Source organism: Olea europaea, chromosome 10 (assembly GCF_002742605.1).
Source record: "Olea europaea var. sylvestris chromosome 10, O_europaea_v1, whole genome shotgun sequence".
Taxonomy (NCBI): domain Eukaryota; kingdom Viridiplantae; phylum Streptophyta; class Magnoliopsida; order Lamiales; family Oleaceae; genus Olea; species Olea europaea.
This window is the reverse complement of record NC_036246.1, coordinates 44,413,379-44,434,533: the sequence shown is the minus strand read 5'-3', so window position 1 is coordinate 44,434,533 and position 21,155 is coordinate 44,413,379. Positions and strand designations below refer to the sequence as shown.

Here is a 21,155-nt window from a genome sequence, read left to right as displayed (position 1 = left end):
GTTTTCCACCTTTTTTTTTTTTTTTTTGCTTTTTTTTTTTTTTTAATTGTTGGCAATTGTAACAAATTCTAGAAAGAATTGTAAAAGTGGATATCCCTGAAATTGACAAATTTCATGTAAAACAAAGCCAAACAAATACCAAAATATAGATATTTTTTGATCTTTTTTTTTTTCCCTTTTTTTTTTGTTGGCAATGGAAACAAATTATAGGAGCAATGGTAGAAATGAATATCCCTTAAATTGACAATTTTCATGTAAAATAAAGCCAAACAAACACCAAAAAACACTTTTACTTCAACATTTTCCACGTGGAAAATTATACCAATCAAACACAATAATTTACAATTTCTAGGAAAACAATTTCTAGGTAATTCAATTCTCTGGAATTCATTTTCTTTCCACCCAAATTTCATTTTCGCAATCAAACAGACCCTTAATGTTTAATAATACTATATTGAATTTGAACATATCTCAGAAATTAAATTCCCAATGCTTGTTAGATGGGCGGTTTTTCTTTTTCAATACGGTTCTTTGTAGTAAATTATTGAATTAGGAGGTTTGTTTTGCAGTTGTTTGAATTTGGTGACAAGTATAGAGGGAAATACGACAGCAGTATTGAAGTAGCTAAGGGGTATTATACGTCGGTGAGTGGTTACATGGATGAGTTGTTATGGGCAGCTGTGTGGCTATACAAGGCCACCGACGATTTATATTACTTGAATTATGTAATAGAGAATGCCGAGTCCTTTGGTGGGATCACTTGGGCCATCACAGAATTCAGCTGGGACGTTAAATATGCCGGTGTCCAAATCATAGCTGCAATGGTACCACCCTTTACTGCATTGCACATGCTATATTGCATTCTTAGAAAGTTTTATTTGGGCAATATCATGCATGCAATTTTTAGTGGTAGCCATTAAACTTCTGATGTGATTTCACCCCGTTTGGCCAATTTTCTAAAACTCATTCATCCACACGTTTCATGAGGTTCATGATTTTTATCAATTTTTTAACCATGCATCTCATTTAACTTTTATCAATATCAATTTTTATTTTTTTTTATACGTAAACTAGCAGGGCTTCATCTTGCATGACCAAATTGTAACAATCGTTTTACTCAAATGATCACTTAAAACAAAACGTTGCCATCAATTGTTTTTTGCTAGTGGTCTAGTGATCATGTGTTCAATGCAACTCTTATACTATCTATCAGATTTGTCTTGTCATGCTGATGTTCAGATCAATGCTGCAATGATATAACCTACCTCGCCAACCTTGTAAATTTCTGCATTTGGTGTTATCTTCAATAACCCATTTGATTAGTTAACATTTATTACAATGGGACAGGGGACACCCTCAACAGTTCACCCTCATAATTTGGTGGACTTCCTCTTCTTTTCAGCCATCACCAGCCTCATGATCGCAAAATCACCTTCATTTTATCTCTCTACTTTCAAATTAAAGGCAATTTCCTGATCGAAATATAATTAGCTGCAGATTAGCAATAAAAAGAAGTGACAAAAAGTGATCAAGATTTATCGTAATAGAATCCAATGTAAAGCAAACATGGCGTGTTTGTTCAATGGACTGGACGATACTAGTCTTGATTATATAGAAAAAGGAAAAGATTATTCAAATGCACTGTCTAATATTGTGCACATTTTCTTGATATTATTTGCTAAAATCTTTGTTTTCTTCTCTTGCAGTTGCCAGTGGAAGGAAAGAATGAAGAGCAAAGTAAGACCATCCAAGAATACCGTTCAAAGGCAGAACATTTCTTATGTGCTTGTCTAAACAAAAACAATTCAACTAATGTGCAACGCACCCCAGGTGGGCTCCTGTACACCCGTCAATGGAACAACATGCAGTACGTTTCTAGTGCATCATTTTTACTGACAGTGTATTCTGACTATCTTGAATCTACCAATCAAATGCTCAATTGCGATGGAGATTTAGTGGGCCCCCAGGAGATCCTGTCCGTCGTCAAATCACAAGTAGACTACATTCTGGGTTCTAATCCCATGGGAACGAGCTACTTGGTTGGCAATGGACCTACCTATCCCATGTGGGTGCACCATAGGGGTGCATCCATGGAATCATATAGAGAAAGCAAGGGTTTTGTCGGGTGCACTCAGGGATATGATAACTGGTATGGACGCCAGGATCCAAACCCGAATGTTCTTGTTGGAGCTTTGGTAGGTGGACCAGATAACATGGATGAATTCAGGGATAGAAGAGGGAATTTTATACAAACAGAAGCCTGCACATATAATACAGCGCCGCTTGTTGGGGTTTTTGCCAAATTGCGCGTGTTAGAGAATACTAATTTACCAATGATTTCTTCCATTTAATTGTAAAGAAATTTGTTGGTGGGGTGGGGGGAGAGTGACAGCCAAAAAAGGGCTATATTTGCAATTTAGAAAGACATTCTCATGTCAAGAAATACAAAAACATAATATACTGAAGTTTTGAAATGCAAGCAAAATCTGTTGCTTTAACAGCATAATGCATTTGGAATGAAATGATGATGCATTATTGGTCACCGAATTCAAATGGAGAAAATGTTGACAATTCTATAAAAACAATAGGAGAAATCATCAAAGGTACTTAGATTCTCGTAGACCATGAAGCATTGCAGAAGCTGCAGAGTTCTCTGCATCTCTTATCCGTGTCTTTTCGTTCCCTGTTGATAAGAGTACACTTTCATCGATTTCGATTTGAACGGAGCATATGTATCTCTTCTCATGAGATCGACCAACCTCTCTATCAACTCTGTATACATATATTGGACAAACATCAGGGCATATGTAGTTCATAAACAAGATTGAATCCCCCACTCATTTTTTACTATTATAAGTTCACCTAAATGTAAGAGAATCATATTGGCATGTTTTGCCAGGATAATTGGATTGAACTGGATTAGACAGTAGTAATGATAAAACCTCATCTATTATACTATTAATTCTTATTCAATACTACGTACCTAACATCTAATAAAAGTACAACTCCTAACATTTGTACCAGTTCAGATAGGCATGTCTTGAAATAAGTTACAAATTCAGATGTGAACAAATATTTCAGCACATCAGTTATGCTCCCATTAATTTTCATTCCATTACATTTCATTTTTCTCTCTCCTATTTTTAATCACACAATCTTCCATAAAATAATATTACACGTAAACCGAAAACTTTTTCTTCTTTTTCAACCATTCATTTTTCAAAAAAACATTATTCCATCCATTTTCATTACCACAAAATGAAACACTATATAAACCTTCAAAACCAAAATACCCACTGCTAAAGTTTCAACTGAATTTCCTCGTATTAAAATCTTAGCAGCATTTAAGAAAGAAAATATATACATGATCGACTCTTGTAATTTATATTAAGTTGAATTACAGAATGCGTTTCTACCCAAACTTGCAACTAGCATATAAGAAAAAGGCAAATGGTTGGAGAAGGAATCATAATATTACAATTATGAGGTTTTAGTCTTGGGGAACATACTACTTTTAAACACATTCTACAGAATATTAGTAATATAATTCATTCTCAGTTTACCTACACTCTCCTCTTCATAATGTAAACTGTTTTCATTTATTAGTTTCTATCGAGAACGTGTAATTGGTGAAGCATCACATAAACAATCTGGATTGGTCACTGCAACCTAAAGACCTTATCTTGTGCGACTTCACTGAGGTAATCAAATGCATAGAACTACCACTACACAGTCATTCTTTTCCCAATTGACAGCCTTGCACTCAAAATGCAGGAGTGCTGAGGGGGACGAAAAAACAAATATATATTAAGTCATTTATGTATGGTACTTTTGGATGGATTAAATGCATTGAAATTGATCTCCTAGTGGGCACGATAAAAGAGAACCATAAGTAAGGTTCTCTTGCCATATCAGTGGTGGGAAGTTTTTATCTGGCAGGAAATCAGGGCTGATAAATGCATTGCTTCAACATTTATTCCCCAACATATGATTTTCCAAACCCATCTTTTCTTTTCTGTTTTAAGCACTCAGGGTAAAAGATTCCATGCTAGCTAATTAGAAAATTCCAGATGAAAACAGCTATAATTTTCCTCAATTGCTGCCTTGAACTTGCAGAAAGTTTGCAACAAAGCAGCAAAGTTTTTTATACATATTAAACAAGTTTATGGGTGATTATATATATAAGTGATTGCAATATTATGAGCTCAGTGATAGGAAAAGCCATACTTGTAATCTGGTCGTGGCCACTTTTTCTTGCCACATAACTCATGGAGCTTTTGTTTTGCTCCTTCAATCTCCATATCCCCATTGAGTTCGCTGAAGATGTCGGGCCCCATCATGTCACTGGATTTGTATGACAACTTCTGCAAAGCAGCCTTCGCTGCATGAAGCTTTGCATTTTCTTTTTGCTCGGCAGAAGCTGAAGCAACAAAATGTCCATCAACATAGACGCTTGCAACATTTCTCTCTCCTTTTCTCCAATGTCTTATGTCAACTTGCTTTCCATCCTTTTGGCACAACTCAAAAAGCATTGTCACTGGTTGTGGTTGTTGTTCAAGCATACCAATTGTGACAATAGGCTCCAAGAGGTCTCTAATGACCTAAAGCAAAAGTGATTGAAAGAATGTGTAAACAATGTGCATTTTTCACAATACAGCAATTTTGGGTGTATTTTGCAGCTTATTCCACAACAAATTACTTTGATTTTAAAAAGGTTGGGCTTATTACAAAATTTTGATCCATTATGTCATGGAAGGATATACACAGCTAAAATCATCATATGTACTATTTGTGGCATGTCTTAAACTTGTTTTCACCAAGAAGAATAACCAAATTGTACATGGTGTAATACAAACCATTTTGGCCAAATATTACCACAAATAACATATAGTAATTGCATAGAAACGTTAAAGAAAAACAACCAAGCAAAGGAAAAACTAACCAACCACATATCCTTCAAATTGAAGTTGCAGTCAACGTATACAGCAGCTGCCACAGACTCCACAATGTCTGCTAGAACTTTTGGTGCTTTCAATAATCCTCCATGCACCTCTGCATCCTCCTCTTCTTGTATCGCTATTGCAAATTCCATTACCTGAAGCATAACCATGAAAAGGACTCGACTTTGGTAGACTTCAAAATGGAAAAGTTGGCTCGGATCCCCAATAAGCAATTGATAATGCAGCTCCAATGAACAATTCTTGGGTACGTGCACCTAGTAATTTTTACCAATGGGTGATCTCGTAGTAGAATATCCTGCAAGTCAAGTGCTTATTGGATATCTGGAAAGTGAAAAGTTGGCTCAGATCCCCAATAAGCAATTGATAATGCAGCTCCAATGAACGATTCTTAGGTACGTACACCTAGTAATTTTTACCAATGGGTGATCTTTTAGTGGAATGTCCTGCGAGTCAAGTGCTTACTGGATATCTGAACCGACTTCACCATTTTCAACTCGACCAAAGCCATGTCCCAGTTAAAAATAAACATCACCATCCAAACACTGATGGTTTTTCTAAAGAGTGAAGCCAAATTGTTCAGCTATAACAGGCTTCCAACATATTTAATGTCTTACCATGTTTCCACCACAGTGGGACACAGATTCATTAAAATTTAAAACAAGAAGATATATTCACACTGAGACTCCTACAAGTGAATGTGCTAAAAAAAAAAAAAAAAAAAAAAAAAAAAAAACAAAAAAAAAAAAAAAAAAAAAAAAAAAAATACCGAAAGAAAAATGAAAAAAGGCATTGATGACAGGTATAAATGCATCTGTGTAAAATTGCTTAAATCATAGGCAAGCAGAAAACCCAGTTGACTTGGTATTCAAAACTGAAATTGAAAATCACCCGTGTGTGTATATATGTGTACGCCCATGGCACTTATGCTACAGATTGCAAGTAAGAATTCACCCCTACCTTCTCATCAAGGGCGGTAGCATTGTGACGTACATATTTGTACAGGCCGTGGCGGATGGCTACTCGGGCGAGCTTCTCGGTACTAATATTGGCGGCGCGCACGAGGGATAACTTGCCCTGGTCGGCGTCCGGGTATGCCAAAAACATGTAATTCGTGATGGCTAAACCCAGAGCTGCATCTCCGACGAATTCTAGCCGCTGATAGGAAGCTGACCCAGTGTAGGAGGAGTGAGTCAAGGCCTCCTCCAAAAGCTTCTTGTCCGTGAAATTGTAATTCAACAGCTTCTCCACAGCCCTCACCGAGTCCGCCATGCTCTTAATTTCTAGATCGTCCTCCGGCGGGAGGGTGTATGTATAATGCACCGCTGATTCCATGTTCAAATTTTGTGCTTCCCGGAGTAATGATTGTGTTTGACACAGAGACACTGTATGAGGTTCACAAGCACTAGGAAAGGCAGGGCTTCCTCTCTACGGTTCCTCTAACACGGTACTTTACTGTTTTAACAAAAAACGTTAGTGTAGAGATAATAATTATTGAGACGTTTAGTTGAAATTGGAGAGAAGAATTGGGACCAGCCGACCAACTCAGTTTCCGAACTTTTAGCCGCAAAATGCGAATTCAAGTGCGGGAAATTGTGCACCATAAGTTGAAGGTTTGTCGGTAAAATTTCGGGGCTTTCAATAATTTAAATTGGAAAAACATAAATTTGCTATTTGAAATAGGAAAATTCTGATTGTACAGATTAATTGATCACAGAATGAAGTCAGAAGAGACAGGAGACCGGATCCCACGAGTGTATCAAAAATTGACAATAAATTGCGAGCCCCACACAATTGTATTTTGTATGTAAAATTTCTGTAAACCTTCATTCTGTAAATGAAGCACTGCTCTTTGAAATAAAAGGAGCCAAGTGGTAAAGATTAATTAGAAAACAAATTTTTTTTAAAAAAATTGATGTCTAATGAAATAATCTAAACTTTAATCAATTTAATTGGTACTCAAACTTTTAATCTTCTTTAAATCTATCAAAAATGTTTAAACTATATTTTCAAACGATTGTGAAAACTACAACTACCCCAATTGACCAAATTATTTGGCGTCATTCTATATAAGAGTAGACATTTTAACGAAAATTAGACCTTTATAATCGAGGTTAGGATTAGTGATGACAATTTGCCCCCGCCCCGTCGCGGGCTGCGCAGGGCGTAAATGTTCGCCCCGTCGCGGGGCGCGAGGCGGGGCAACCCGTGAAGAAAAAGTAAAAAAAAAAAAATTTAAATAATTTTATTTTAGACAATTCGTCCTTTAAAAACTTATTTTAAATTTGTATTTTATTCTCTAATAATAATATAATTCGAAACTTTCAAAATGTAAAAAAAAAATAATAATAATAATAATAAATAAAATTAAACGGGACAACAAACAGGGCAAAAAGTTGCCCCATCCCCACCCGGCCTTGCCCCGTCTAAGGCGGGGAGGCGTGGGAGTGCCCCATCCCAAACCCGCCCCATTGACATCACTAGTTAGGATTCAAGCTTAGTTCTAATAATTATGTGAACCTAAATGATTCTATTTATTTAAGAAATAGTGGAAGTGTATTGAAATATCCTGACAGAGTCATCATAACTTGATTATCAAAAGTTTCTGCTTTGTAGCATGGCGGGGATAGCTCAGTTGGGAGAGCGTCAGACTGAAGATCTGAAGGTCGCGTGTTCGATCCACGCTCACCGCAATTGGTTTTTCCTACTGCATTTTTGTGCTACCTTACAAAATTAATAGCACTGGCATGTTTTGCTAGCGACAGAGTTGGTTAAATATATTTTCTGCTTCTAAAATAAGCTCACGTTTCGACTTAATTTTAATTTTAATGCATTTTTTTCTCTTTATTCTTGTCGATAACATATTTTTCAATAAAATAATATTATATATAAATCCGAACTTTTTCTCCTTATCAACCATACATTATTCAAAAAATACCATTTTGAAATACATTTTTCCCACAAACTCATTAAAATGGAGCCCAACCAAGGGCTAAATAACTTAACCCTAGATTTGTCCAACAAAACTTATATTAATCCAAAAAGTTTATTACTTAATTTCTTTTAAGTTTCACCTCAGGTGCATTGAGAGAAACAGAAACAAAAATGAATTTTAGCATTTTGTTCTATAACAATCTTTCGATCATTATTTTCAACAGGAGATAAAAGGTTTTAATTAACGTTATTGAAAATATTGGTTTTAATTATTGTCCTTGACAATGATAAATATAGCTTTCTCAGCATTGAGCTTAATCCTCTTTTGCACAACATATAAAAATTGCCCGACAGTGAAATCAACAGGAACCAAATATCTACATTAGTCAAGATTTTACAAAGTATAAAACAAGCAAAGGGGATTTCTTGAAGACTACTTGCCCCTCATGGGGTGGCTAAGTTGGTGGAGTAGGTGAGTTGGCAGACCTTTGATCACGAGTTCAATTCACCGTACCAACACTTTCTCGATCGAACCTATTGCACCGGGTTTACCTAGTGCGATTTACCTGACTGACGTGGTTTGTAGGTTATTGCGTCAACCCGAAAGTTTACTCAGTGCACACCCGAAGGGAAGCGATCGCGGATTCCGCCGGTTCCCTTGTCATAAAAAAAATAATAAATAAATAAATTAAGATTACTTACTTTTTCAATGTCACGTACGTCACTTCATCTAGCCTTTTCCACAGTGACCCACATTTTTAAAGTATGTATCTAACTTCTAATAAAAATGGAAAAGAGGGTATACTATTGATGCAATAGTAAATGAATCCAATTTTACTATGCATGATGTCATTTTTTATTTTTCATGTTGTTTATGTCAAATAAATGTTCTTCCACACATCATCTCACTAGCATTAAAAAAATAATTATGTCAAACAAATATTTTTCCCACACATCATGCCGCTAGCATTAAAAAATTAATAATAATTTTAATAAATATAAATTGCCATGAGCAAAAAAAAAAAAAATCTTCGCACATGAGCGTTAAAAAAATAAAAATAAACTCTCCGCACAGTACGGAGAGATGGCAAACCATATGCGAAGTAAAAAATGAAGAAATAAACTCTCCGCAGAGTACGGAGAGTTGACAAACTCTCCGTACAGTGCAAAGTAAAAAAAAATCTCTCCGCACAGTACGGAGAGATATCCATACTCCGCACAGTGTGGAGAGATGGTATTCTGTGCGACACTGTCCTCACAAAGTATGGACTCTCTGTACAGTGCGGAGTAAAAAAGGCAAAATAAAAAAAAAACTTCACACGGTGCAGAGAGTTGGCAAACTCTCCGTACAATACGAAGTTATAAAAAAAAATTCTCCGCACAATGACTATTACATGCGTTGTACGAATTTTACATTTATCATACTTTTATTAGTGTATAAATTTTAGTTTTTTGGAAAGTTTTTGAAACAATATCTAAAAATATTTCTATAATATAAGAAAATAATTACAAATTATTTTTATATTTGTATAACAGTATTGTGTCATCTAGAAAAAAATATACTTGTATACTTCATATTTGAATAAGAAATATACGAGATTATATAAATTATTTTACTTGTATTCTTTGATAATGTTGATATGATTGAGTTGAATGTGAAGATTATATTTCTAAATTGTATAATTCAATATTGAAAAATTGAAGATTGAGCAACATATTCATATGTATTTATATTTTGTGCTTCATATATATTTAATATTTCTTTTATACTTATATTGAAAAAATAAAAATCTGAAAATTTTTTTGAAATTCGATTTGATAAGTGAATGTACGGTGTTCTGCATTCTCGTTATTTGTAGGTGTAAGAATCTATATATAAAAATACAGTAAGCTGCAAATAGGGTAGACAACATATACGGTAAGTTGCAAATACGGTAGACAGCATATACGGTAAACTATAAATACGGTAAGTTGTTTGTAAATACGGTAGGCTGTATATACGGTAAGTTGCATAAATGGATCTATAATTTGTTATAAATGTATAAAATTTATTTAATATTGAATTTCTTAAGTATTAAATGTTGTAATTCAATATTATTTCTTTTTTTATAATTGTATTTTAGAGAATTTAAAAAAAAAATGGTTATGAAATTGTTAATTTTTAAATGTGTTTTTTTGTTGAAGATAAAAATGACTTTTTTATGTTATTTTAAAAAAAATTATTGTAATTTTATTAGCGTAATAAGAAGATTTATTATGTATTTTTATTTTTTACATTTTGTGAAGAGTTTTGTTTATGGTGATTGACAAATATTCTTCCACACACGTATCATGCCAACAATATTAAAAAAATAATAATAATTTTAGTATATATAAACTTCTTAAGACAAAAATAAAAATCTCCGTACATGAGTCAAAAAAAAAAGATTTCGCAAAGTGCGGAGAGATGGCAAGCTATCTATTCGCAAAGTGTGAAGAGAAAAACAAAAACTCTTGAGACTTTATCCGCAAGTTTCAAGAGGTCTTTTCTTAAACAACTTTTGAACAATGGATTGAACACTTTAATTCCTGGCCTACAACCCGAAAGTATAATTTCATTAAAAATTGTATCCGCTTCTAATGTCAAAGAGCTGTTATCAAGCAAGTGTAAAATATTGAATTTGGGTGGTACCCTAGAGCCTCCATTTATGAAAGCAATGCCATGGTACTATCAGTATTCCCTTCTTTGCACAATTCACATATTGTTTCATTGTATGAATCACGAGAAAGCTCATTTTCAATACCATAAATATGATTTGCATGCTCAGAAATTGATGTGTGACTGGAATTTAAAAAAGATATAATTGATTTTGAGCCATGTTTGTCAACTCTGTTTCGTTGTATATACGAAAAATTTGCAATTTTGAAATTTTACTTGTAATTAAGGAATTTGTAAACAACTTTCCGCACTGTACGGAGATTTTTTTCTCTGTATTGTGCGGAGAGTTTTTTTTACTCTGCATTGTACGAAGAGTTTGTCAACTCTCCACACATGGTTCAACTCTCTCTGCACTGTGCGAAGAAATTTTTTTCTCTCTGCACTTTTTTTTTTACTCTGCACATAGTTCAACTCTTTACGCATTGTGTGGAGAGTTTTTTCTCTCTCCGCACTGTGTGAAGAGTTTTACCATGGTGCGAAACAACTCTCCTCAATGTGCGAAGAGATTAACTCTCTCTGCACAGTGCTAAGAGTTTTTTTACTCTCCGTACTGTGCGGAGAGTTGATTTGTCATCTCTCCGCACTATGTGAAGATTATTTTTTTTACTCCGCACTGTGCGAAGAGTTTGTCAACTCTCGCATATGGTTCAACTTTCTACACACTGTGTTCTCTCTACACCTTTTTTTATTTTTACTCTGCACTTGGTTCAACTCTCTTCGCACTGTGCGGAGAGTTTTTTTTTTCAATTTTACAATATTGAATTACACAAAATTTAGAAATATAAGCTTCACATTCAATTCAATCATATCAATACTATCAAAGATTACAAACAAAATAGTTTATATATTTCTTATTTAAGTATAAAATATACAAGCATATTTTTTCTAGATAACATACTGCTGTACAATTGAAAAAATAATTTATAATTATTTTCTTATATCATGAAAATATTTTTAGATATTACTTCAAAAACTTTTCAAAAAAACTAAAATTCATACACTAATAAAAATACAATAAATACAAAATTCGTGCAATGCACGTGATAGCGACTAGTGATGAAAGAATAATTGGAGCAAAGAGATAAAATGTCAAGCAAACAATCTTGCATATTGATAAATGACTTCTTCTGTACCGTAATTCTATTGGGGTATTTCTCCCTGATCCGAGTAGCTTTTGCCTGATGCTTTTGTAGAAAATTGTGAATTAGATTTATAATTTGTATAAAATAAATAATGGGTAAAACCTGGAAGAAATAGAAGCATGGAAAAATAAATTATCTTTAACATGAAAACAGAAAAAGAATAATTATTATTCATTATCTTTCCAAATTCAGCTAATTATATTGATTTTAAGGGTAATTAGCAAAAAAGGCTCTTACCTTTCAATGTAATATACAAAAAGTCCCCACCTTTCATTTTTTTGACATTTTCACCACTAGTTAACATGCCATTTAACTCACATGTATTCGTATGTATTAAATCCAAAATAATAGAAGTCATATTTACACTTTGACAAGGCTTTTTAGTCATATTAGATTCTACACATGTTTTACATTTAAATACATCATTTTCATTATATGATATTAAGTTACATGTCAACATTCTTTTCATTGTACTCTTATCTATGTGATATAATCCAGCATGCCATAATATAAATGAATCAACAATATAAGCAAAGTCAACTTTATTATTAATTGTCTTGTCAACAGTATAAGATTTGACCATTCCTTTACAAGAATAACCTTTTTTAATAATTTTTTCAAAGAGATAGTACAAGTTTACCGAACTTATAAACATTTTTTATGTCTGATTTTCCTAAAATATTTTTGCTAACTAAGTTCCTATTCATATCGGGAACAAATAGCATATTGGTCAAGATAACGATCTTGCCGGAAGTGAAAATGATAGCGGACTTCATTACCCATTTAAATCTCTCGATTTCCGTCAACATCATAATAAGTTTTGAATAAAAACTTGTCAGGCCACCATCCAGGAACTTTTCATTTTATTGCGTTAATCTCACTTACGCTGGCAACAATATTGTCTTCTTTAACGAAGTTTACCTTTCCTTTAAAGTTGTTTCGTTTCCAGTGTCGACATCCCTTTTGCATAATGTCCAGGCTTCCACATACAAAACAACCATCTTTGGATTTCTTCTTGAACTTGTTAAAGTTCTTTGAAGGCTTTCTGTTGTTGGATTTATTAAAAGGTTCAATCTTCTCTATAGCATTGGCCTCGGAAGTGCCTTCAAAAAAATTGTCAATTTTATCTCTCTCCCTTGACTCTTCCTCAATACAAAGATATTTCTGAAATTGTTCCAAAAAGTAATCTTCGAAACTATACATGATTTCCTTCCGATATCCTTTCCAAATTCCTGAGAGTTTTGCAATGATTGCTCCAACTTGTAAAGTTTTCAGGATCTCAATTTTGACTGTCTTCAACTTATTGACAAGGACTTGTAATTCATGTTTTTGGGAAAGAATGAGAATATTATCAAGAAAAAGTCAAGATACCTCGAAATCAGAAATTTCTTAGTACCTTTTTATTCGACTTTGTACTTACTTTTCAAAACATCACATATTTCTTTTGCTGAATATGTGTTGATGTAGAGATCATCGAGCTGGTCGGACTGCAACAAATCAATTCATCCTCTTGACCTTTTTTGTCTTTCGGCTCCTATGACATCAGTATCTCCATTTGTTGGTTATGATAATGGCGCCAAATATGAATCAAGGATGTAGAACATTTTCAGCACCGTTAGAAGGAACTTCAATTAGAACTTCGTTCGTTTGAACCGTTTTGATGGGACAAACTTCATAAGATAGCAATACCCCCTCTCGAATTGAATTTTGGTGTTTAAAGAGATTCTTGACAAATGATTTACAAGATTTATCAAACTTTGAAAAGGATTAACATTTAAGCACTAAGTGAAATCCTCCAAAATTTAAGAACGCAAAATCAGGATTTGAATATGAAGAAAGAAATGAATTTCAATGCTTTTTGGAATGATGAATTTTTTTCTCAAGCATTTTTATATATTTTCCACTTATCATCAACCACATATATACAACCATCAATCAATGATATACGAAGTGGTACCAAAAACACTTGAAAAGCCACCAGAAGTTCAAACAAAAACGATCCCCATGGCTAGAAAAATCGTTCTATATAGCCGCATAGAACAATTCTATGCGACTGCATAGATCAACTTATGGCAGAGCTTGGCCCTACAAATGCCCATGCGACTGCAAGCCCTTTTGGCTTCCAAATTTGGTTTTTCCATTTCAAACATGTCTTATTGATTTTTTTAATAACATACATCAGTTTGACAGTTAGAGTTTAGCCGTGGGTGATTCTTAAAAAGTTCAAAATCACCGTGCAGAAATTGGAAAATATGCAATGGACTATTTACCAAGTAGAGATGGACCTGGAACGTTTGCCTGATGATCCTAGCACCTAAACCAATTTATTCCATTTCTGCTTGATGTGGCTGAACATTCTATTATATTGTTGATATTGTGGTGTTGTGAATCATTTTACTTTTATGCATAAAAAGTGTATAGCTACAGGACCCACAAATGAATTCACAATCATAAGAATTTAATGTCGTCGTCGTGTATGTTTTGTAAGGCTCTTGTAGAATATAAATTGTGGGTTCATGAGATCAGAGACGGATTTAGGGGGGGTTGGGGTGAACTGTAGCCCTCCCAAACTCAGGTCCAAAGGTATTTTTCATTTTTTTTTTTTTAAAAATTCAGTTTTTTATGTGTAAAATTTTTTTTGCCCACGTAGCAGTTCGATTTGAAATTTTGTAACCAGATCTTGGATCCAATTCTAAATTCATCCCTACATAAGATGTGGGGCTAAAAGATGTAGATCATATAAATTGTGTTGATACAAATGATATTTTGACAAACTAGTAAGTTTAAAAAAAAAAAAACTTCGACAAACATACTTTATTTCAAACAAAAAATTAGAAACACACATTTTATGGAATTCACGGTCATACTAATTTGATTTCATCTTAATGTATGTTAGGTAAGGTTTTTGTAAATTATAAATTGTTTCCAAGATGTGTAGATAAAAGAAGTGGGTCCCAAAAATTTTGTTGATACAAATGATGTTTTGACAAGCTTGTAAATTTAAGAAATAGATTTGACAAATATATTTTATTTCAAATAAAAAATTATAAACACACAATTTATGGTTTTTACAATTTTTCAACCATACCATATTAAAAATTGGATTGTACTTGGCATACATAATTTGGATACATAAGGGTGTCAACACCCCTCACATGGGGTGGGACTCGAGCGAGATGAGCCCCATCCCATATGAGGAGATGGACACCCATATATACATATTTTATACACATCAAAACTTATCCTTGAAAATTTGAGTTTTCTTAGCTGTTTATATTTTTTAAGCTATACATCATAAAGGTTAATCTAAAAGAGCGCGAGGAGAGCAAGTTTAGGAACATACTCTAGTCAGGTATCAGTGTGAAACACGCAATTTTCATTTCATCCAATCCGATTATTATTCTAACCATGTTATATGTATTCTTCGCACCTTCTTTGACACTCTTCCAGATGGATCTATCAAAGTCATTGATTTCGAATCCATCTATCATATCACTATGTAAATTTATTCCACATGGAAGGAAATGTCAAGAAAGGTATAAAGCATAATGTACATATAGTATAATTCTAATTATTCACATAGCTGGGCTTACTTCCTCCACCCAAATTTATCCTTCCGTGTCAAAAGCCAGTCTTTCTGCGTTGAATCTACGCGCCTCTTTTCATTACATTGGGTCGATCGGAAAGAATCTCCGCCGTTCATTTTCACGTGAAAGTCTAAAAATTAACCATCGTTAGAATATAGGCTTAACCGTAGTTTGTCTTTTTGAGTGGTCCAAATGGAAAGACAAGCCATTGCCTTTTCCCCTTGTCTATAAATTCATGCCCCAACCCGGGAATCCACAATACATACCGAGTTTGATTTGTGCGAGTTCGGAGGTACATTTACGCCTTCTCGTCTAGAAGAAACATTCTTGGTTTTCTTGTTGCGATCTGATTAATGTTTTTGTTTCTGAATCATAAGATCATCATCTTATGTTTCTGGGTTATTTATTTCGTTAGCTGCTTTGTGTTTCTTGTATTTTTAGTCTCCCTGTTGCGGTTTCTATTTTTTTTCACCAATTGAATTTATTGAAGGTGAGATACTTTATTAGGGGTGGAGAGTTGGAGAAATTAAGGTTGTGGATTGGAGAAACTAAGGGGGTTTGGTTTTTTCCTTTCCGAAGGTTTGTGTTGAGTGAGTTCTTAGGGTAGCCTCAAGTTTGTTGGGTCTTAATTTGATTAATTGATATGTACGTAGATGTACATAAGGATGAGTTTTGAATGTAGGTTTCTATATGATTCTGTCTTTGGAACCTTATGATTCTATAATTATACGATCAAATCTCGTGTCTTATGTTACTAGCTTCAATGGGATGGTTCCATATGCACAAATGATAGGATCGTCCACTTAAAGCACGCCACTTTTGACCTCGAGCCATTCAAATCATGACGTATCGATACCCGAGATGGTAAGAGAGAAATAAAGCGTGCAGACCTAAGGTATCATAATTTGAGTGGCTCAAGCTCCCAACTATTGTAATTTGAATGAACAGTCATGCCATGTAGCATATAAGACCGTCCTAGTGGAACTTCTCTTGTACTAAACATGCACATGGTGTCTTCGACCAACTTGCTTAGATAGAATTGATTAATGTAGCTGACCCCGAATTCTAATTGTTTTCCTGGAGCTCTTTGAGAAGTAATCATTTGTTTAACTTACGCAGCTCTTTCTTCGTTGATCGCACTTAGATCTTGGTTACAAAGTTCTCGTCCAACAAAATTACATGGTTGATATCGACTCCCAGATTCCAACTGCTTTTGATCCATTTGCCGAGGCCAAGGACTCAGGCGCGCCTGGAGCCAAGGAGTATGTACATATTCGCATACAACAAAGGAATGGAAAGAAAAGCTTGACGACTGTTCAGGGGCTGAGGAAGGAATTCAACTACGATAAGATCCTTAAAGATCTCAAAAAGGAGTTCTGCTGCAACGGAAATGTTGTACAAGACAAAGAGCTTGGTAAGGTGATTCAGCTCCAAGGTGATCAGCGTAAGAATGTTTCTCAATTCCTCATTAATGCCAACATTGTGAAGAAGGATCAAATCAAGATTCATGGTTTCTAAGGATTAAGAAATCGAGGTTTTTAATAGCTAAAGATATGTCATTTTAATATCGGAGTGAAGTATTTGGAGAAGCCTATTATACTTGTGTGTGATCCTCTAAGAAATTGTTTGTTTCGCAGTTTTTTCTGATTCTGTTAGAACCCTTTTGATCATGTCATGGGGTATCTACTGAATTGTAATTGCATATCCTCTTTTAATAATAAAGTTCATATCCATTTAGCAGGAAAGACTTGTCCTCCTAGTTTATGTTTCATTTTTTTCTTAGTTATGAATCTTGTGATGATTGCTTGTGTGTGATAAGTGCTTTCGTCCATTCATCTCATCTAAATAAGGATTTAGTGTAACGAGTACTACACGAGAAGTGCACATTTGGTAAGCAGTATATGATATGATTAAAATTTTACCTTCAATTCTCCATGACAAACATGCTAAAGTTTCCAACCAAGTTTTGATTTGAGTTCAACTTTGAAAATTTTGTAGGTCTTTATTCTAATTGGTTTCGATAGAAGATGATATTTCATTATTTTGTCATGAAAATGACATTGTAAATATTCTGAAATAAGCTATGCTAGTATTGGTAGAATGAAGAAGACAGTGTTTGATCAGATAGATTATACCATTTTAGTTTTAAGCCCTGTTTGGTGGAGGTAAAAACTTCAAATGCATTAAAATAATTACAAATTTAGTTGGTCCATCTTCAAAATAGACCGTTCATTTTTTTAAAAAAATGAAAAATGTTTATTCGTTTAATTTTTTTTATCACTAATTTTACTCGAAGTGGATCTTTATAGCGTTAACAATCAATGCATTTTACAAAATATTCATAAAAATCACATTATTTTTGTATATTTAGGTTCTATTTGGTATCTATTTTTAAAAGAATGAGGATGAAAAATATAGTCGTTATGAGATCCACACAAGAGATAGAAATGCAAATATAGTGACTTGATTTGATAGATAACGGTCATATTTTTCATTTTTGTGGTTAAATAATGAGAATCAAACAGAGTTTTAATCCTGCATAAAGCATGTCCAATTACCTAAGCCATCATTTTGTAAGTATATTATCATTTGACTTCGTACGTTTTGTTTTGATTTTTGAGCATGAATGGTGAAGAATAACAAACAAATTGGAGAAGGAAGAGTAAAAATCTGAGCAGAGCAAATATCTTTTTTTGCCATATATGTGGGAAATTAAATTATAAGAGGCCCATATCTCTTGAGCGATTAACAGCCGTAACAGGCGGCGGCGGTGGTTTTCGTATTTATGCCACTCAAATTAAAATTCCAAATCCATTCGCCTATGTGAGAATTAAATAATTTGCTAATTGAATTTTGATAAGTATTTGTTTCATGATATCGGATATTTAATTCTGGGTCACTGATAGATCGATTTGAATTTTCAGTACTCGAAACCATCAATTACTTTTGAGTATTTTGTAAATAATTATCGAGTTCGAATTCGAATTCGAATAGTCGGCTTCATTTCGGGTTCAATTCTAACATAATATTTTTCTTTATAAACCATAAACCGACAATAAAAATTATTTTCTCAATATTGACAAAAATAGCAGAAATATAATATATCACCAGATATATATTTTAATACTTTCTTAATTCACTGCAAATATGCCAAAAACAATATTCAGTATCTAGCATAACAATATCCAATATTTACTACTTTGACTTTGCACACTCACTAGTTGGACCAATCACAAGGTCGGTGAATTAATTATTAAAAAAAAACTTATAAAAAATGATAAATACAGTTACAGAATTAGATAATCACGGTTCTAGTTTAAAAATCGGACTAGAACCTCTAGTTCGATCGGGGAGGTTAGATTCCGATTAAAATGTCAACCCTTAAATAATATTTGTGATTCTCGACTCTTGCAAAATGAAGAGACTAACTTTCCAACTAATTTTTATCATATCAAGATTCTTAACTTCATTAAAAGGTTATGTTTATAGCGGATAGCTTCTGTTCATTATAGTTAAAATATCACGTGATGGTAATTTTACCAAAATATCTCGATGGGATCTACAAAGTATACTCCCCTTAAATTCAAAATTTCAAACCAATAAATAAAAAATGATTTTATTTCAAGCTTTTTCTAACTAATAGCTTGCAATTCAATTGAATAATGGAAATGCATGAATTTAGCCCAAGGACCTCCCAAGATTCATAGTGGCAATTCATGGGCATTGCCATTTTTTCTAACGCAAAGTGTGCCCCAATCCCCATCCATTCCCTCTTTTAAGAATTACTAGTTTTTAGCCCATGCATTATATTATTTTTAAAGTAATGTTAACGTGTTGAATGTTAATGAAAAGGGGAAATTTCATAAGTAAGAGTTTAAGAATCACACATTTCAAAATTAAGAAAACAAGTTTCAAACTTCAAAAATCAGATTTTTATTAAAATTTATTTATGATTTAATTAAGAAATATTTAATTAATTAAATATATTAGGGTCACAGATCTGTACAATTTGACCACAAATTAACGATTTAGTTAGTTACTTATTAATTTTTAGTTACAAATTAGAAATTTTATGTCACAAATTATTATACGATCACAATTCAAAAATTTTGTAGGTTACAGTTTGTTCATCTATCATAAATAAATAAAAAATTAATAGTCACGGATTAATTTTTAGTCACAACTTATCAATTTATTGGTCACAACTTATTTTTCGATCACAAATGAAAAATTTTATAGGTCACATGTTATTTTTCAGGCACGATCAATAATTTTGTAGGTCTCATGTTATTTTTCAATCACGATAAAAAAAATTTGTAGGTCACAGAATCAAAAATTTTATTGGTCACAACTCATTTATTCATTACAAATTAATAGGTTAATTGGTTACGATTAATTGTTCAATCCCAGTTTAATCAATTGTGAGTTACAGTCACAATTTTTAGGTCACATATTACAAATTCATCAATTGTTAGTCACGATCAATCAAATAATTGGTCGCAAACATTCAACCACATTTCCTGCCACCTCGCGATCGACACATCTACCATCATTATCACCATCGTTGCCACCATAACAACGGAGCACCGCCACCAACAAAGCCACCGCCACCTCATAACAACCTATCAACACCACAACACACCAACAGATTCATTACCACAACAGCGAAACGGCGACAACCGGAGCCACCACCACACCATCATCAAACACCACCACTGCTAGGCCATACCCACCACCGTAGGACAACCGATCGACATCACTGACACTGCTAGATCCACCACCACGTCGAGATCACCATCTCACACAACACACCGCACCCACAGCACCGCCACCAGCTAACCGCCACACTGCACACAATGCACCGTACTCACAGCACCATCACCACCTAACCACTGCACCGCACACAACACAACGTACTCACAGCACCACCACCACCTAACCACTACACCGCACACAACACTTATAAGTGTGTTTTTACACACTTATTTAGTTCACAAATATGACTTAATTATGATCAAAAAATTTGAATTATGGCTTAATTCTATGTAATTATGTCTTGTAAGACTATATTGATGAATGTGGTGGAATTTAAGAGAAAAGAAGCGAAAAAGAACCAAAAAGGAAGAAAATTCAAAGTATGAGGACTAAGTTTCAACATTTCAATAGTTGATTTGGATCACAAAATGAAAATTAAAGATGTTGCGGGTTCAATTGGATGCAAATGAAAGTCAAATGGTTGAAATTGCAAGAGAAAGGGCTTGAAAGAATCAAAAATAGATTTCGGGGGCTAAAATACAACATATGGAAGAAATCTTGCCTAGGCGACAGCTCAGTTACAAAAATCGAGCGATCACCTCATATGTTTTTCTTATTACCAAGAAGAAAATATTGGCCTGAGCGACAGCCCAAGCCAATTGCGGCGAAAATTTTCTGATTTTCTTTTCTGATTAAAACTCTTATGGAAACAAATCTTGGGAGTCTTTTAAAGCCCTAGAGACATTCAAAAAACAGACACCACGCATTATACATTATTTTGGGAGGATTTAAAGAGAAAAAAGAAGGCAAGAACGAGAGGATTTATTCCAAGATTCAAGATTTCAAATCAAAGGGCGATTGTGTGATGTCTTTTCTTGATTCTTCTTGTTGTGTTCTTCTTCCCATCATGTTAGGCTAGAAAAATCTATACTAGGAGATCAATGATCCTTGTAATGTGATATTTAATTCTTTGTTCCGTATTTTGACACTAAAACACGTATTGATTGTTTTGAATGATTTATATGTATTTAATTGCTTCCATGATTATGGGCGCGTAATTTTGTGAGTTTTGGTGGTTTGT

The 21,155-nt window shown here is 33.8% G+C and overlaps 3 protein-coding genes and 1 non-coding gene across 8 annotated transcripts in view; 3 read left to right on the top strand and 1 right to left on the bottom strand.

Moving 5' to 3' along the window:
* The window catches only part of LOC111402464 (endoglucanase 11-like), a 5,288-nt gene extending 2,712 nt beyond the window's left edge, over positions 1–2,576 (top strand). For both annotated transcript variants that reach the window (XM_023030788.1, XM_023030787.1), the window contains 2 exons: positions 570–824; positions 1,707–2,576. In XM_023030788.1, the coding sequence (XP_022886556.1) occupies positions 570–824; positions 1,707–2,351 (900 nt within the window). In that variant the 3' untranslated portion in view covers positions 2,352–2,576. The remainder of the gene's footprint in view (positions 1–569; positions 825–1,706) is intronic.
* Positions 2,434–6,394, bottom strand: LOC111402465 (ribonuclease 3-like protein 2). 2 transcript variants are annotated; one of them, XM_023030789.1, is made up of 4 exons: positions 5,919–6,394; positions 4,943–5,215; positions 4,228–4,601; positions 2,434–2,772 (listed from the first exon to the last, which is right to left on the bottom strand). In XM_023030789.1, exons 1-4 carry the CDS (start codon positions 6,291–6,293, stop codon positions 2,598–2,600), a joined length of 1,197 nt encoding a protein of 398 aa, XP_022886557.1. In that variant the 5' UTR covers positions 6,294–6,394; the 3' UTR covers positions 2,434–2,597. The 2 variants fall into 2 exon arrangements, with proteins under 2 accessions (XP_022886557.1, XP_022886559.1); XM_023030791.1 differs by having other exon boundaries at positions 4,943–5,095; positions 5,919–6,386.
* Positions 6,395–7,578: 1,184 nt separating this feature from the next.
* TRNAF-GAA lies at positions 7,579–7,651 on the top strand. Its single transcript has one exon. It is a non-coding gene; the product is annotated as a tRNA-Phe (tRNA).
* Positions 7,652–15,479: 7,828 nt separating this feature from the next.
* LOC111402463 (protein translation factor SUI1 homolog) lies at positions 15,480–17,064 on the top strand. 3 transcript variants are annotated; one of them, XM_023030785.1, is made up of 2 exons: positions 15,480–15,611; positions 16,439–17,064. In XM_023030785.1, exon 2 carries the CDS (start codon positions 16,499–16,501, stop codon positions 16,835–16,837), a length of 339 nt encoding a protein of 112 aa, XP_022886553.1. In that variant the 5' UTR covers positions 15,480–15,611; positions 16,439–16,498; the 3' UTR covers positions 16,838–17,064. The 3 variants fall into 3 exon arrangements, with proteins under 3 accessions (XP_022886553.1, XP_022886554.1, XP_022886552.1); XM_023030786.1 differs by lacking the exon at positions 15,480–15,611 and adding an exon at positions 15,618–16,183; XM_023030784.1 differs by lacking the exon at positions 15,480–15,611 and adding an exon at positions 15,618–16,214.
* Positions 17,065–21,155: the final 4,091 nt, after the last annotated feature.

Bases quoted from the DNA above. Each gene is read 5' to 3' on its own strand.
- LOC111402465 (XM_023030789.1), bottom strand. From the start codon at position 6,293: ATGGAATCAGCGGTGCATTATACATACACCCTCCCGCCGGAGGACGAT. The intron at 5,216-5,918 runs GTAGGGGTGAAT...AAAAATTACTAG, and splicing joins CTACCGCCCTTGATGAGAAG to GTGCACGTACCCAAGAATTG. The intron at 2,773-4,227 runs GTATGGCTTTTC...ATATGTATACAG, and splicing joins TGGCCACGACCAGATTACAA to AGTTGATAGAGAGGTTGGTC.
- LOC111402463 (XM_023030785.1), top strand. From the start codon at position 16,499: ATGGTTGATATCGACTCCCAGATTCCAACTGCTTTTGATCCATTTGCC.